Consider the following 16,641-nt stretch of genomic DNA (forward strand, 5'->3'; position numbering starts at 1 on the left):
TTATTCAATAACCGCTCATGATTCCAAACGAACACTTCATAAAAGATTGAATGTGATTCAAATTAATCCTCTTTTTTACTATTAAAATTAGTTAAAAATATAAAGCATAGAATCGCCTTAGACGCAGGTTGAAATGTTGAATAGCAATAATTTAGTTTACACGACGATGGGCCGGAAAAGGCCTGGGCCTTAACATTTGCTCAACCCAAGCCCGCCCAAATTAGGAAAACTGTACGTTCACGGTATTTTTAGTAAGATACATACGTTCACGGTCTAGCATCATTTAAATGACGAATTCGCCCTTCAAGAATGAAGACGGTATTAATGTCCGATGGATATGTTCGTCATTAGGTAAAAAGAGTCCAGTGTTTCGGTCCTTCCATCGATTCAAAGTCATCATGAGTCACGCCGAGGGTCCAGGCGTCCAGCGGCCAGCGAAATATTACCGTTGCCCTAACGTTCCAAAGTCCAAATTTTAAAAGTTAGCTCTCAAGACTCCTTACTGACCGTTAACAGGCTATAGGGTGGGAGAACCGGAGAAGAAGATAACTCGTCTTTCTCCATCACCCGACCTGAGACTGCTTCCTCTTTGCCATGCGCGCATTCCCGTCTAAGATCGAGAATTGAGAGATTTCGACAATCTTGAGGTGTGTGAATCATACGAGTTGAGAGAATACGGTTCCAATCTCTTCTTGCTTATTCCTTGCGCCAGAGGGCAGAGGTGGATTGGAAAAAGAGACAGAATTTCTTGATCGTTTCTGGCGAATTTCCTATTTGGATTCCTCTCAATGTTGTATTGATTGGAAATTGCAGCATCAAGAAATCTCTGGGCCTTTTTCTTTTACTCTTAAGTGATTCTGGATTGGTTTGTCTTTTACCGAGAGAATCTGTTCCACTATTACGAGTTTCCCTGTTCTTAATTTCTTTCAGTTGATACTCAAAATGCATTCACCTTCTCTTTTTCCGATTAGTAATCTTTATTGATTCTTATTTCCTTCCTAGCTATCCCGTGGTTCAGTTCGAATCTTGACAATTACCCACTTCGATGGCCCAAAATTTGGTCTTTTGTTTCCGACCTTTCATGCTGTGAATTTTCTGCTTATTTGATTCCAGCTCTGTTTGGTACTTTTGTGACTGATAAACTTCCAAGCACCTTAAATCTGTTTGTGCAGAACTCGAAGTTCATGGCCACGTTGGCACCAGGAATTCTATTGAAGCTACTTAATGGCATGAATACAGGGACCAAAGCCACCAGTGAGCACAGAAGCTCACTTCTGCAGGTGACAGACATCGTACCTGCAGATCTCGATGAAAAAAACCTCTTGCCCAAACACGGTTTCTATATAAAGGTATCTGATTCTTCCCATTCGATCTATGTCAGCCTGCCCTTTGAACAAGATGATCTTGTCCTCAGCAATAAAATGCAGCTTGGGCAGTTCATATATGTGGATAAATTAGAGCCAGGGTCGCCTGTTCCTATAATCAAAGGCGCAAAGCTTCTTCCTGGTCGACACCCATTAGTGGGAACACCTGAACCACTAATTGGTCTCAAAGACAGCAGAGAGAGAACTTCATGTTCGCAGAAGCTTCCTGCTCACAGAAGAGGTTCTTGGGGAGTAGAGCCGAATGGAACAGATGTTGTTTCTTCCCCTTTGCCAGTGAAGCCAATTCCTTTAGATTTAGATCAGAATACACCACTAAAAGAGAGGCCTAGTTCAACGAAGAAGAGTACTAACATTTTGATTTCTCCATTAATCAAAGGGAGAATGGAGAAAGAAGGAAACTCAGGAGTTGTTTTCAGATCTTCTGTGGGTGGGCTTTTGTCTAAAATGGTGGATTCAAAGGGGGAAAGCCCTGCCAGAGTTAGGAAGAGCTGTATTGCCCCTTCCTCTGCATCAAAACTTCCAAGGAGCAAGAGCATTTGTGAACTGGAGCCGAAGATCCCCAGAAGTCCCTTTAATTCAACTGTAGGTACATCTTTCCTCTTCTCCATCTCTTTACTTCTTGCAAAACTACCTGAATATTGTTTACAGGAACACTTCTGTTCCTGCCACAGTACCTGATGGATTATATAAAAGTTTGCATTTTCTCAGCTTGTTTTGAAGGAAAGCTGAATATATTTTCTACTTGATTTTATTGTAGGAAAAGAGGAGTTCAACTCCACCACCCAGATTAAGAAACATTAGAATAGGGACCTCAAATCAGTCTGGGGATGTACAGAACTCTTCAAGTTACAATGCAATTTTTCAACCAAAATTTCAGTGCGACAATCCGGACTCAAAGAACAATATCAGTCCACCCATGTCTCTACCCGGGAAGCTTAGTATGCTTGGGAAGGTAAATGATAGTAATAGTATGAAACATTCTTTATTTCCATTAATTACAATATTTATTTTATCAAGTTCCATAACTTCACATTTGCCGGTAACAGGAAGCTGTACAACAAAGGGAAACAGCTCAGAAAATAGCTCTTCAAGCATTAAGAGATGCTTCTGCAATTGAAACTGTAGTTCGATCTCTCAGGTACAAAGACCCCCCCCCCCCCGGTCTGCATGTTGTGTTTTTCCTTTTTTGTAAATGATTAGTGGTCAGTTGGATTTACCAAGCAAATTGAGATCGTTAGTTTGGTTTTGGTTCTGCAGGACATTTTCAGACTTGATTAAATCAGCAAAACCAGATGAGCCTGCTTCCTGTTTTGATCAGTTTCTGGAGTTCCATCAGCAGATTACACAAGCAGTAAGCGATATGGAAACCATTCAAGCAGCTACAACAAGTAGCGAATTGGCACAAACTCCAAACCATGACAAGAGAGATGCATTAAAGAAGCAAGCTGAAGAAAATTCCGTCTTACATGAAATTGAACACAACTCAACAGACCAGAAGTCATCCAAGAGAAGATTGGCATTATACAAATCAGTTGCAGCCATCCCAGATAGGGATGATTTGAAGGACATGGGAAAGCAGCTTAGATTGAATCTAAGCCAAAAACCTTCTTCTGAAAGAAAAGGGGTTTTCAACCTCAACGGCAGAGCACCCATTGAAACTGCCACTGACAACGATGAAAACAAGAAGCCGAGCTCTAACACCATCAACAATACAATCAAAATGGGTAAGAAGATTGAGAATGAAGCTGGAAACTGGTTTATGGACTTCTTAGAAAAAGCCTTGGAGACAGGTATGAAGAAACCAAGAGGAAGAATGACAGAGGGTGATAGTCGGAAAGTCCCACAATCTCTCATACTCAAGGTTATCAACTGGGTGGAGGTGGAACAGTGTGATAGATCTAAGAGACCAGTTCATCCTAGGGCAGCACAAATAGCCAGGAAATTAAGGATCAAGGTGAAGAATCCTTGAGGGAAGTTATGTTTAGGATCTAAACGGAGTGATGTAAACATGTATTTCTTCCTGAAAATGAAGTTTGATTCCTATTGACCAAAAAGCCCATGTTTTTTCTTTCAGATTTATGTGGGGACAAGGGAAGATTTTTCCTGGGTATCGGGTAGGTGGTGGATAAATTATTTTTCCACTCGTGTTCTTTTTTCAGATTAGTGTGGATGAAATGCAGTTAGACATTTTATAAACCGCCCATATCCCAGTGAGAAGAAAAAAAAAAATACATGGAGAATAACATGTATATAAAGATAAAAATTGATTCATACGGGTGTTTCTGATCATATTGGAGGGCATGCAAATTCTCCCAAACCTTCCAGCAACCTATTGCAGCATCTCTTGATGATGGCATTTGCAAGAGAAATGCAGCTGATGAGTCTTTGAATTTGACATATGGTACATTTATACTTACCTGTATAAATGTGTAAGTGCATTTACCCATGTAAATAAGACAATGACCATTTTAGCCATAAAAATCCATTATTAAAAGGGACATGTTTGTGTCCCATTCAAGTGTTGACAACTTTCCCCCTAGGTGGGATAGTTATTTACCCACCTAGGAAATCAGTATCACTTACATAAATCTGAAAAAAAGAACATGGGTTTCTTAGAATCCCATTGACCAACTTTCCTCCCTCTCAAAATCCGAAAAAAAGAACGCCCAATGGTTTAGGGTTAATTACTCAAGTCCCACCTCCACTAACATAGCTTCAATTAAACAGAATGCTAAAAATGACATTTGAAGCTTTTCAAAAGTTCGTTTTACCCTTCTTTTGACACCTTGTATATATGGAAAAATACCTTAATATATTTATGTACAGATTGTGGGAATAAATGAATGAACTTCATAATTTCAAAACATATATTTCATGGTCCAAGCCTGGAAAAATATGGTATAAGTATTTAGTCGGAAAGTAATTCACTACCTTCATATTTATGTACAGACTGTGTGCCTTGAAAAATCGGAATGGTGTCTCTCTTTACTTTTGGTGTTGAGACAAAGAGGGAATTACAGTAGTACATTGAATCAAAGCTCCAGATACATTTCGCCACTCTCAATCCATTTGCACATAAAAAGTGCAGTGGACTTACACTAATACACTCTACCTTAGCTAAAAACAACCCTGGAATGGTGTTCAACTAATAGGAGATTTACTATTAATTGCTACTTAATGGGTACAAGAAGATTACCAACAACTTGTATGACTTTTTTTCAGGATTAACAAGCCAAAAGTGGTTTACTTTACAAGATACAAAAAAGAGAAAGGGATCAACTTCTAGTGTCCTTGTTCTGTTTCAAGAATTGGAGGTCCTTCATTTGTAGTTCCACAGCTTGTTTTGATAATGTCTTTGGCTCTGGAAAATATTCATTTTCACCACCTTCAGCTACTTTCTTTGCCTTAGCTTTGACAATCCTATCTAACTCAGATTTCCCAACAGAGGGGAAAACTGCATTTAGCATGATGGAAAGTAATCTCTCATCTTCTTCTTCTATGGGGTCCCTACCAAAGCAACAGACATAAATAGCTTCAAGAGCTTTTTCCACTCGAATCTCCATAGGGATAACAGGAGCTCCAGCCTTCAGCTTTGCTCGTTTCTGCATTTAAACATTGCTTTTATCAAGTATGTAGTGCAAAATAAAGGCAAAATGCACCGAAATGAAAAAAAAGGCAAAACAAGTATCAAATACCAAGTTCTATTTATTTATTTGTTTATTTTTGGGGCGGGGGAGGGGTACAACTATTATCAGGCAAAGTCCTATACCAAGGGTACACTCTTCTTTATTCCTTCATCAAGATGGAATTGTTTGTCATCTCAACTGATTTAGAGTTTAAGCATCATTTATCTACTACCAATTTTAGAACAAAAACATTCACAATGTTGCATTCATGACTCAAAGGCCGGGTGAAGGACATTCATGGAAGATGTAGATTTTACTAAAATAATCTTTTTTAACCAAGGACTCCCCATTATATGAATTTTGTGCATGTTGCACACAGTATCAGATATTATAGCACTTACAGAGAACATAACTGATGATACATTTTATGTTGTCAAGTATTAATTGTATGCTATTCATATACCACTTTGTAAAGATCAGCTTATTATAAGTGCTTTTTTTTCATATTGCAAATTGTATCATTGTATGCACTAATTGCCCTGGAATATTTGCCGTAATATATGAAGAAACTGCATATTTTCCAAATTCAACAAGCCAAGGATCTCATTCAACAATGGACAATTCACATATTTGCAACCTTGTTAAAGTCATTATCAGAGGGTAAGCTGTTTTGTACTGTCTTTTATTGCATTTAGTGGAATAACCTGGACTTCCCTTTGACTCTTTGCCAGTGAAACATGGAAAAATGGAAATTATGCAAGGTTCTCTTCAAATTTTTGTTGTATTTGTATATTTACATTGGCTTGGTTCTCATATATGGTAATACATGATACTCATGTTTTTCCCACTATTTCTAGTTAATTTGAACCTTTTATGAAAAACAGAGGGCACGTGCACATATATGCTTACATACAAGCTTGATGCCCTTCCATAAGCATGAAAGTTTTGTGGACAATATCCTTCTGTTAGTTAATTTAAATACTTTACAAAAAAAAAACAGAAAGCACACAGAAATATGCTTACGTACATGTTTGATGTCCTTCCATGAGCATGAAAGTTTTGCGGACAACCTTCTTCTGTTAGATATTCTAATGACAGGTTGCCAATAACTAAAATTATCAGAATGGGTATCTTCCCTCACACACAATCATTTGGGGATTATGGGAGGAAAGGAATCACAGTCATCTTCTTCAGCAGGAATATTTCTACCTACCCCCCCCCCCCCCCCCCCCCGCGCTAAGCTCTGTTAGAATACTGCCAGCTATTGACTGGTTCTCAGATTTGATGGCAATGCAATGGTAAATCCTGGACCTGCTGGCATCGGCAGTGTCTTCTTATCGAACCTGGGTGAGTTTATATGGGCCTTTAGTGGTCTGTTAGGGGTTGATTCTTCATTCAAAGCAGAGCTTCTTGCACTACTATGGGTTTCATTCATTCTCTGTTCAAGAAGACTCCATTAACTCTATCAGGTGGCTGAATTCAATGGAGGGGAGGGCGGTTCTTGGAGGCTGAGTCTTAGTTGAGACAAGAGACCTGATTTCCTCACTGTGAGCTTCACTTAGTTGGATCCCCAGAGAATTCAATACAGTCGCACTCCCTAGCAAAATCAGGTGTCCATAGATAGAATTTATACGGCAGCAAACTTGGTTGAATCCCCAGAGGGCTTTCATTTTTTTTATACATCCTCCTTTTGGAAAGCCCCAAACTTGAAGCTACGGAATTCCTGTTGAATAAGCTGCAAAAAACTTCTAATTTATATTCTCATTATCAATTCAGGTATCAAGAAGTGAACTTCAGAAAGATCATTGCATCAATTTAATTTTATCATTTTTTGGTGTGGACTATCAACATAAAATTAGGTCTCCATATAATTTAAGCAACTAAAAGTAGGGCAATCATAACAAAATCTTTCTTGCTTTCTACCAGAGAAACAAATACAAGTCCTCCCTATCAGAATAAATTTGTACTTGTTCAATCACATACATAAAGCGACAACGCCAACTTCCAATGAATTTACATATCAAAACACTATAAATTGGAAATAGTAATCTTTACATAGAAAATGATGAGAGCCACCAACCTCTTTTGCTTCTCTCATAATAGCAAGAAAGTTTTCCTCTTCAAATTCAATATCATTCGAAATGCGAAGCCTTGCAACCCCCTGCAGAATTTCCTCTGATTTTAGCAACCCTGCACCTACTGCAGCCAACCAACAGCATAATAGAACGTACAAAGGATCCCCTGCCTACCAATAAAAACAATAACTGAATTTAGACATAACAAAATTCCTTTTTTTTTTTTTTTGGGGGGGGGGTTGGTCCTACAATTATTTAAATGAGGAAACTAATTTAGGGAGACTCGTAGAACTTAGATGCAGATAAATTCATAAATATATCTTTTTTTTTTCTTTTTGCGAGTACAATTCATAATATAAATCTTGAAGAAGCCAATAGAAATGACATAATAACGGAACCACAAAAACTAAATAAAATAAAAATTCCATAAATTCCAAATAATTTATTCGCTATAACTAAGAAAATATAATCACAAATACTCAAAAAAGAAATATGAACTTTCCCACACAATTTAATCACCCGAAACCATGAAAATTGGAATAGAATCTAATTTCTGTTACCCGGCCTCGCCGATCTTGAAAGTCATAGAAAGCTCTTGAATCCGTTATTCCACATTTCTTCCCCACCCTCCGTCGGAATTCGGCGAAATCGATAATATCTCCCCCGACGCCTCCTTCATCGCTTAAAATCCTCGCAACGAGGCCAATAACAGGAAGAGCACCAATAACCTTGTTAGCGAAGTTAGACACAGAGTTTCTATTTTCCATGTAAGCCCTAACAGATAAGACTCCATTGCCATTTGCTACTCCGTAAGATCTGTTGGATTCCGTCGGGTTCTTATAAATGTGCCGGAAATGTAAAAAAGGGGTCCACGAGAATTTAGAGTTGACGGTGGAGTGATGGCGTAGGTTAGCATGGATCTGGGTGTGAGGATTGGCGTGGAGAGAAGATGTAGTAGCAGTAGCAGCGGATGTCACACCCGCCATGGCTGTGAGAAGGAGAGCTGGAAATCTAATCCGGTTCCCGTTAAATCCTGACCTCTCCTTTATATATGTGTAATCTTTGTACAATGTACAATGTATATCATGTGTGTGCTCCACTCTGAAATGTGATCGGGATAGAGATATACAGCAACAAACAATTCCTACCGTCTGATCTTTTGAACGGTTTTAGAAAGTTGATCGAATGGTATGCGGCTTCACTTTACAAGATGGAGGATTCAGATGAATCAGAAATGATCTCATGTCCCCATCATAAGATTTTGCTTTGAACTATGGGCCCATTAGATCCAATGGTTCAGATCCCATATGTTGTAAGTGGGCCAGCACAGTTTGACGGATGAACGTGATGTTCCTCTCCTTCCATCCATCATCTCCATAGATCGTGATTACTAAAGTAGTTTACTGCCAGCTGCAAGTGGAGAGGAGATAGTGTCATACAGATTTTAGATAGTCAGATACATACAATACAATACTCATGTTGGACAGAGGAAAATAAATGGAGCAAAGTTTTCGATGGTGGTCCGGACGTGAGGCCAAGGCAGGTATCGGCGTGGGCGTCGTAAAATAAACCTCCGAGTCCGAGGCGGTTACTTCTGTTTATCAAAAACAAAATCATACGTGGGGGGCAGTAATCAGTAGCCGCGATTCTGGATGTCAAAAGCTGTGCGCCCGAGCCCAAACATCATTGAGCCAACAAACCCTAACGTCTACTGCGGGCCTGCGGCCATCCTCACCTCCGATGAACAGTTGTCCGTAAGCTCTCTCTCTCTCTCTCTCTCTCTCTCTCCCTCTCCCTCTCCGCGGATGGGTGTATGATGTGTTGGCTGCTGGGTTTTTAATGTTGATTTAGGTATTTGGTTTGATGGACAAAGTAGGGCTTTAAGTTAATTTTCAAGTAAAGAAACTTGAATTTTTTCATTTTTTTTCTTCATCCTTTCTCTCTCCCTCTCTCTTCACGGCTCCTTGGGTTTCTGTTAATTCTCTCTGATTAATTCAATAGGAATTTTTTTTCCCGTCATTGTGCTGCGGGGGAATCTGGAATTAACTGCTTGTGTCTTCTTTTGGTGCACTATGCTCCTTTCAGCTATTGAAAACAGAAAGTAAACTGGATAGACGTATCTAGGTTCTTTATCTACATCCTTCTGGCATGGATTTTTCATTTGCATTAACTACTGGTTGATTTTGATAGACACAATATCTGTAAAGCTGAAAATTGGTTTTTTTTTTTTTTTGTCAAGCATTCGTTAGCTATATTTGTATTGTATCTTTTATCTTTTGAGCAAACCTAACGCTTGATATTGGTATTATCTTTCAGCTCATATGGAATAAGAATCAATCCTAGTTCACCTGTTACACAGAGTAACTTAAGGGGGCTTCTCTCTCCTTAACCTGTAATTTACCCTTTGAAGCATCCATGGATCTACTGCAAAGCTACACAGATAAGAGTGATGGTGAAGACGAAGAACAGAAGCCTACTTCAACATCCTCCACTCCTTCCTCCCCAGATTCATCTCCTCCTCGAATACCTCTACCATCAAAAAGCTCAGCTCCAAAGGTTGATGACACCATGCTTGCCCTAACTGTTGCTGACAGAAATAGAGCCCTTCACAAACCAATTGATCCTGCACAGCATGCTGTAGCCTTCAACCCTACATACGACCAACTCTGGGCACCAATCTATGGCCCTGCACACCCCTATGCAAAGGATGGTATCGCTCAGGGCATGCGGAATCACAAGCTAGGGTTTGTGGAAAATGCAGCAATAGAGCCTTTTATTTTTGATGAGCAATACAATACCTTCCACAAGTATGGTTATGCTGCTGATCCCTCTGCTTCAGCTGGGAATAATTATATTGGTGATTTGGATGCATTGCAGAAGAATAACGGTGTTTCTGTTTACAATATTCCACAACATGAGCAGAAAAAGCGAAAGCTTGAGAAAAAGAAAGAAGTAACGGAGCATGAGGAGAATGATCCTTCGAGTGATGATGTGGATGTGTCTGAGGTAGAAAATCCAGCATCAGAAGAGTGGCTGAGAAAAAACAGGAAGAGCCCATGGGCAGGGAAGAAGGAAGGGTTGCAGACAGAATTGACAGAAGAGCAGAAGAAGTATGCAGAGGAGTATGCTGAGAAAAAGGCTGAGAAAGAGAGAGGTGGTGGTGGAGATAAAACTGAAGTAGTAACAGATAAAAGCACTTTTCATGGGAAAGAAGAACGGGATTATCAGGGTAGGTCATGGATTGCCCCTCCAAAAGACGTTAAGGCAACAAATGATCATTGTTATATACCAAAAAGGTGGGTTCACACATGGAGTGGTCACACTAAGGGTGTATCAGCAATTCGGTTCTTTCCAAAGCATGGGAATCTGCTCCTTTCTGCAGGAATGGACACAAAAGTCAAGATCTGGGATGTTTTCAATTCAGGCAAGTGTATGCGGACTTACATGGGTCATTCAAAAGCTGTTCGAGACATCTCATTTTCTAATGATGGGACCAAGTTTTTGAGTGCTGGATATGATAAGAATATCAAGTACTGGGATACGGAGACTGGGAAGGTAATATCAGCATTCTCTACTGGGAAGATCCCTTATGTTGTTAAGCTCAACCCAGATGATGATAAGCAGAACATCCTACTTGCGGGAATGAGTGATAAGAAGATTGTTCAGTGGGATATGAACACTGGACAAATCACACAAGAGTATGATCAGCATTTGGGTGCAGTAAATACCATCACATTTGTAGACAACAATAGAAGGTTTGTCACATCGAGTGATGACAAGTCCCTTCGTGTGTGGGAATTTGGGATTCCTGTTGTTATAAAGTACATCAGTGAGCCTCACATGCATTCTATGCCATCAATTGCACTCCATCCCAATTCAAATTGGCTTGCAGCCCAGAGTTTGGACAATCAAATTCTTATTTACAGTACAAGGGAGAGGTTTCAGCTCAACAAGAAGAAGAGATTTGCAGGGCATATAGTTGCAGGATATGCTTGCCAGGTCAATTTTTCACCAGATGGAAGGTTTGTTATGTCAGGAGATGGTGAGGGAAAGTGCTGGTTTTGGGACTGGAAAAGCTGCAAAGTTTTTAGAACCCTGAAGTGTCATGAGGGTGTATGCATTGGGTGCGAGTGGCATCCACTGGAACAGAGCAAAGTCGCAACTTGTGGCTGGGATGGCATGATTAAGTATTGGTAATACTATCTTCTTCAAATTGATATAAAATCTTCGTACAGTTTAGATGAGTTAATTTCTTTCTTTTTTATTATCTTCATAGTAACTTGTACACTTAGTATTCAAATGATTGTATCTATCCTGCATCTATGGAATTTGAGCAGAAATTTGATGTGCTAAACTCTTAACCATTTCAAAGTTATGGTTTCAAATTTCAAGCTCATTTTCAGCAACTATGTCTTCTCAAGTTGATTTCTATATAGGATCTGATCTGAAGTACAATGAGTGAAACATACTAGTATTTGAACATTTTTATATGTTGGGTCAGCACTTTTTTATGTTCCGAAAGAAGTTTGATATAAATTAATCTAGAACTTTTTGAGACATTTTCCAGTAATATTTCAACTGGCATAGATCAGGTGCCTTTTTTCACCATATCCACCAGCTACTCTTTTACTGTCTTGATTAGAATTTGATATTGAAATAGTATTTAATATCAAATGCAGTGTAGTTAAAGCATCACATAGCAGTTCAACTTGCCCAGCTAAGACACTAACCCTTGCTTTAAATTCTAGGCAGTTGGTGCCTATATGCCAGTTAAACAGCAATATTTTAAGTGTATAATTTGTGCATAAAATCCTTCTTTGTTTATATCTTAGTTATGCTATAACCTTATTTAGCACTAATAATATAATAAAATACTTATATGGGAAGCGATAATTTAGTCCAGCAGGGAAGAGGGAATGGAGATGAGAAACACATATATGACAAGTAAAAACATCTTCAGGTCTCAAATATACTTGCCTGTGTTACAATTTAAATATGCAACAATTTAGTAGACCAACAGCTTTGTTGATTTGAATTAAAATATATGTTAGTTCTGGTAACAGAACAAGTCTTTGCATACACTTGCCTTGAGAAGCCAAAGTGCCTATAAGTTTCTTGGAACATCTTTCCCACACTGATAAATAATAACAATAATAATACAAATACATTGAGATTAGTTATCTAGGACATTTTGAGTTGGTTACTGTCCTGTCTTTGTGGCATTCTCTAATTGATGTTTCTAAGAATGTCTCATATAATTATATAATCTTCCTGTTTTGTTAATTCCAAGGGATGTCTAGTGACTGTTAGATATTGCTTATCCTGAATGAACTTCCAGTTGATTTTAGCATATGGAACACTGAGGAACAAGTATGTATTTATGATGGGTCCTAAAGTTGATCGGTTAATGCTCAATGCTACAAATCTACCATGGGAATATTTGTACACCATTGCTTATCATCCCACCACATTTGGCTGTCTCTATTTCTTCTTTCTTCCTTAGTCTTGAAGGATATTTAGGATGTTCTAGTAAAAGAATAACATTAGTTCATCCTATCTATATTTAGGTGATAGCCATAAGCTCTAAAGAAGTCAAGGATGGACTTAGAATCAAAAGGCAAGTTGGAGATTGTGACCCCCACAGAGGTGGGAAAACTTTGATTCTAGTCTTCCACTCTCATTTTCCCCTTGCCAGCCTTGAAGGAAGTGGGAATGTTTCAGAACATGACAACTGAATATCTGTAAATACGTGTTAGTTTGTGTCCAATTCTAAATTTCGTATCTTCTGGTGAGAAATCATAATGTGCATGGACTTTACTCTGATAGCAAGTTTGGCATTTCTAGAGCTAATGTAATAAATAGCAGATGACATGAGTCTCCGCACAATCCTATGTCCTTGTTATGTAGTGTTTATGATTATTGCTACCCACTTTTTCACTTTATTATTTGCTACAAAATTATCCTGGGGTTTAGATATTGCTTTTGGCAGCAATTGAAGTAGTAAGATCCTGCAGGTGAGAGTTTATTCCTCAGGACTGATTTTCTTGCATTGCTCCAATGCCTGAAGTTAGCACAATCTATGTGTTGGCATGACCTCATTGTGGAAGATGACTGTCAAGTTGTGTTAAGTTGGTTCAAATCAAGACTGGAAGGACCCTGATCTTTAAGATTACTAATTGGAGAGGCCAAACATCTAGTAAATAGCCTGAATTTCCCAGTTGGATGGATATCCAGATTTGCAAGATTAACGGGGTTGGGTTGTTATGGAGAATCCCAGGTCCAGGGGCTAACGTGTAATGCTGTATTTTTTCTGAATAGAGATGGGACTAACGGATGGATATCCAGATCTGCAAGATGGAATTAACGGGGTTGGGTTGTTATGGAGAATCCCAGGTCCAGGGGATAACATGTAATGCTGTATTTTTTCTGAATAGAGTAGTCCCATCGGGTGAACACGGCAGATAAAGAATGGGGAATGCACCTTCAGAGATAAAGAGGTTAAAAAGAGAGAAAGAAGGAGATTACACACTTACATGTAGGTAACTTCAAAAGAAGCTTTCCACTTGACCATTTCAACCCTAAAATTCCAATTACAATGAATCTATTCATAGATCCAACATAAGGGCTCAGATCTCCCTTTGCATATTCCAATTTAGACTAAAAGACTTACCCAAAACAATTTCTAACTGCTTCATAACTAAGACAAACCCATTGGTAAATCCATAAGGACACTCAAATACAGACTCTAACTCCTAAGGTCACTTTAATGATATGTCACTAATCTTATTTTGGATTAAACAAATCAGACAATTCTAAAATTGACCCAGAGAAATTGAAAGGCCCAAATTCTGTCAGAGACACTTTATTGGTAAGATAGTTATAACTTTAACACGTCTGATTTACAATATCTTGGTCTGGTTGGATGGATAGCTCAATCACCTATAGAATGATACTAAAATCATGCAAATATTTTTTACTTTTTTCAAAAAAGAAAGAAAAAAGAAAAGCAGCTAAAAGAAAAAAAAAAGGTATGATTTCATCTGAACTTCAAAAAAAAAATTTAAATCCCTGTTAGGACTCTTTTAAATTAATTTGAATCTATATGATGACTCCCTCTATTCTAAGATGCCAAAAGGCCAGAAATAACTATTAAAAGGCATAAATGAACCACAGGCCAACTATATTGGAAGAAGACTGATTTCTTTCTCCATGGTATCTTTGCTTTATTTGTGCATGGCCTCAAGTTATACTTTCTGGAGTTTATGTTTCACCAATCCCTTCTGTTTAATGCCATATCCATTGTTAATTTATGTCTTTTGATATGTTTAAATAAAATTCTCTTTACTATTGCCACAGATTATGTTAAATATAATTTACCTAGAATAGTTGTACACTTGTACCCAACCATTTCATCATTTTCAAAGCTCTCACTACAACCTTCTTAGCAGCAGAGAGGACCACGATTTGTAAGTGTTGTCTACCCATGGCTTTGCTTATAACCCATTAACAGTAAGTAAACTGATGCTATTCACCACCTACCTTAATGATATCCAAACTAGAGAGGATTTGGCTTCTCCATTTTTTCTTTGCTTTGCTTTTATGCCCTCCCATGTGAGAGTAAATATGTCCTTGTTGATTGTTGAAGGTGTTATTTTGTTTCTGCATGTGGAATCTGTATGGTTCTTCTTTGATTATCATTGGATACTAATTCCTTTTTTCAATCCGACTTACAGGGATTAGCATTTCTTGCGCTGTGCACTTTGAAATCCTGGAAATCTGGTGCAGTTCTCCGCTTGGGGATAGGGGAACAAGAAAGACGTGGATTTGGAACCATTGCTCCTATGTACTTGCTTCTTGTAACATGATTTATAACTATCTCTTCCAAGTTTTTATAGTCCATTATTACTTGATCATCTGCAATTTTCCATCTGTCTTTTTTGTGTGGACAGCATTCCAGCATAAATCAATGAAATTCACCAGTGTCCAGTGTAAGCCGTTAGGAGTACTTAAAGATTGGTTGTTTGATGACCATGAAAGGGTTGGTGGATGCCTATTTTAGCAATATAAACATCTACATAGCCCAGGACAAGATTGCCGGTCATATAATGGGGGGAATACTCCCTGAAAAAGGTTCCAAACCGGTGTTCAATTCCTGTGGTCATGCCAGAGCGGAGGAGTATTGCGGACAAAACAAAAAAAATTCATGTTTTTTTAACAGCAGAATGCTTGACAACAAAATAGAAGGATATATGGGGTTTAACTTTTGACTATCAACCACGTTCAGGTCATTACTTTGCTTGGTGACAGCAAAATGCTGGGCCAACGAGCACGAGATACAGGGTAGGAAGGCCATTGCGTGCAAGAAATGCTGGAGTTTTGCTGCCATTTGTAGGCAATTTGCCTGTTAACGGAGAGAAAAATTATGTCGTTGGGATTTTCAGGGTGAAGGTTTTTACTTTTTAGTTTTTACAATCATTATTTATGAAGCCTGAAGGGTGTTTATTTTTATTTTATTATTATTATTATTATTTTTTTTTGCCTTTTGTTTTCGTAAACGGTAAAACCACTGAGAGATTGGAGGAAGAATTGAAATTATTAATACCACAAGTTCAGGTGCATTTTTCAATGCCGGAGGATTCCTCAAAACATGGAGAATTAAGATGTCGGGGCAAATGGAAATCGAGCCCAAAAAACATGCCGGGTGACAACTCAATCCCATAAATACAGCAATATAAGTTTGATCTTTGATCCCAATAGATCGGATTTAGAAAAGAAGCTGATCTATCGTGATTAGGGGTGTCAATGGACCGATTTTGGATTCGAATCTATCCAAACCATAATTAATTTGGGCAGATTGGACGGACCAATAAGATAAATTGAATTTGACTAATTCAAACTTAATGATTCAAAGTATTTATTGAATAGGATTGGACCTGGTCCATCCGTAATGAATTTATATTGGATTGGGAGAAGATAGCGCATCATCAGGTTGGATTAAGTTAATATTCTGTTCATTGATAGAAAATAGAAATATAGGTGTCAATGCATCAGGTCTGGATTAGAATTAATCTAAATTGAAATAAATTTGAACAGATTGTTATATCTAGATATTGAATTGGACTGGTTAAAAATATTTATTGAATTGGATTGGACCTCGTCCATTTGAAATGGATTCACATTGGACTGGATTGGGTTGGGCCAAATTCAGTCCAATTGACACCCCTACATGACCTGCTTTTGCTAGCCAATTTGCCACTTGCTTTCCCTCTCTCCAGATGTGCACATATTAGGCTCTGTTTGGAAAGAGTAGAGATACAAATATGTAGGGTGCAAAATCTTATATTCTGTATTATTTTTATGTATTTGCACGGTACGTGTTTGCATTTGTACTCTTTCCTAACTGAGCTTAAGAAACGAACAATCTCTTTTTGTTCCAGTTAGTTTATCAAGCAAGATTTAAAGTATCAGTAAACTTGAATCTGAATACAGATAAGGATATGTTTGAAAATACATTGATATAGTGGAAGTGTATGGATACAATTGCATACATAAGGG

The 16,641-nt window shown here is 38.2% G+C and overlaps 3 protein-coding genes across 5 annotated transcripts; 2 read left to right on the forward strand and 1 right to left on the reverse strand.

Annotated features, from left to right (window-relative positions):
• The first annotated feature begins 503 nt into the window (after positions 1–503).
• Positions 504–3,439, forward strand: LOC148853930 (protein CORTICAL MICROTUBULE DISORDERING 4-like). Of its 2 annotated transcripts, XM_088982254.1 has the most exons (5): positions 505–647; positions 1,173–1,967; positions 2,143–2,337; positions 2,432–2,523; positions 2,643–3,439. In XM_088982254.1, the coding sequence occupies exons 2-5, from the start codon at positions 1,185–1,187 to the stop codon at positions 3,352–3,354; spliced, it is 1,782 nt and encodes a 593-aa protein (XP_088838380.1). In that variant the 5' UTR covers positions 505–647; positions 1,173–1,184; the 3' UTR covers positions 3,355–3,439. The 2 variants fall into 2 exon arrangements, with proteins under 2 accessions (XP_088838379.1, XP_088838380.1); XM_088982253.1 differs by having other exon boundaries at positions 504–1,967.
• A 901-nt stretch (positions 3,440–4,340) lies between these two features.
• Positions 4,341–8,138, reverse strand: PDE329 (calcium homeostasis regulator). Its single transcript, XM_088983952.1, has 3 exons — positions 7,647–8,138; positions 7,092–7,256; positions 4,341–4,987 (listed from the first exon to the last, which is right to left on the reverse strand). Exons 1-3 carry the CDS (start codon positions 8,070–8,072, stop codon positions 4,661–4,663), a joined length of 918 nt encoding a protein of 305 aa, XP_088840078.1. The 5' UTR covers positions 8,073–8,138; the 3' UTR covers positions 4,341–4,660.
• Positions 8,139–8,510: 372 nt separating this feature from the next.
• Positions 8,511–15,078, forward strand: LOC148853932 (Transducin/WD40 repeat-like superfamily protein). 2 transcript variants are annotated; one of them, XM_088983950.1, is made up of 3 exons: positions 8,511–8,840; positions 9,403–11,279; positions 14,820–15,078. In XM_088983950.1, exons 2-3 carry the CDS (start codon positions 9,502–9,504, stop codon positions 14,824–14,826), a joined length of 1,785 nt encoding a protein of 594 aa, XP_088840076.1. In that variant the 5' UTR covers positions 8,511–8,840; positions 9,403–9,501; the 3' UTR covers positions 14,827–15,078. The 2 variants fall into 2 exon arrangements, with proteins under 2 accessions (XP_088840076.1, XP_088840077.1); XM_088983951.1 differs by lacking the exon at positions 14,820–15,078 and having other exon boundaries at positions 8,562–8,840; positions 9,403–11,283.
• The last annotated feature ends 1,563 nt before the right edge of the window (positions 15,079–16,641 follow it).

This window comes from Nelumbo lutea, chromosome 4 (genome assembly GCF_056320005.1).
Source record: "Nelumbo lutea isolate HS-2025 chromosome 4, American lotus-T2T, whole genome shotgun sequence".
NCBI classification, from domain to species: domain Eukaryota; kingdom Viridiplantae; phylum Streptophyta; class Magnoliopsida; order Proteales; family Nelumbonaceae; genus Nelumbo; species Nelumbo lutea.

Bases quoted from the DNA above. Each gene is read 5' to 3' on its own strand.
- LOC148853930 (XM_088982253.1), top strand. From the start codon at position 1,185: ATGGCCACGTTGGCACCAGGAATTCTATTGAAGCTACTTAATGGCATG. The intron at 2,338-2,431 runs GTAAATGATAGT...TGCCGGTAACAG, and splicing joins AGCTTAGTATGCTTGGGAAG to GAAGCTGTACAACAAAGGGA. The intron at 2,524-2,642 runs GTACAAAGACCC...TTGGTTCTGCAG, and splicing joins ACTGTAGTTCGATCTCTCAG to GACATTTTCAGACTTGATTA.
- PDE329 (XM_088983952.1), bottom strand. From the start codon at position 8,072: ATGGCGGGTGTGACATCCGCTGCTACTGCTACTACATCTTCTCTCCAC. The intron at 7,257-7,646 runs GTAACAGAAATT...TTTTATTGGTAG, and splicing joins TTCAAGATCGGCGAGGCCGG to GCAGGGGATCCTTTGTACGT. The intron at 4,988-7,091 runs GTTGGTGGCTCT...GTTTAAATGCAG, and splicing joins TTATGAGAGAAGCAAAAGAG to AAACGAGCAAAGCTGAAGGC.
- LOC148853932 (XM_088983950.1), top strand. From the start codon at position 9,502: ATGGATCTACTGCAAAGCTACACAGATAAGAGTGATGGTGAAGACGAA.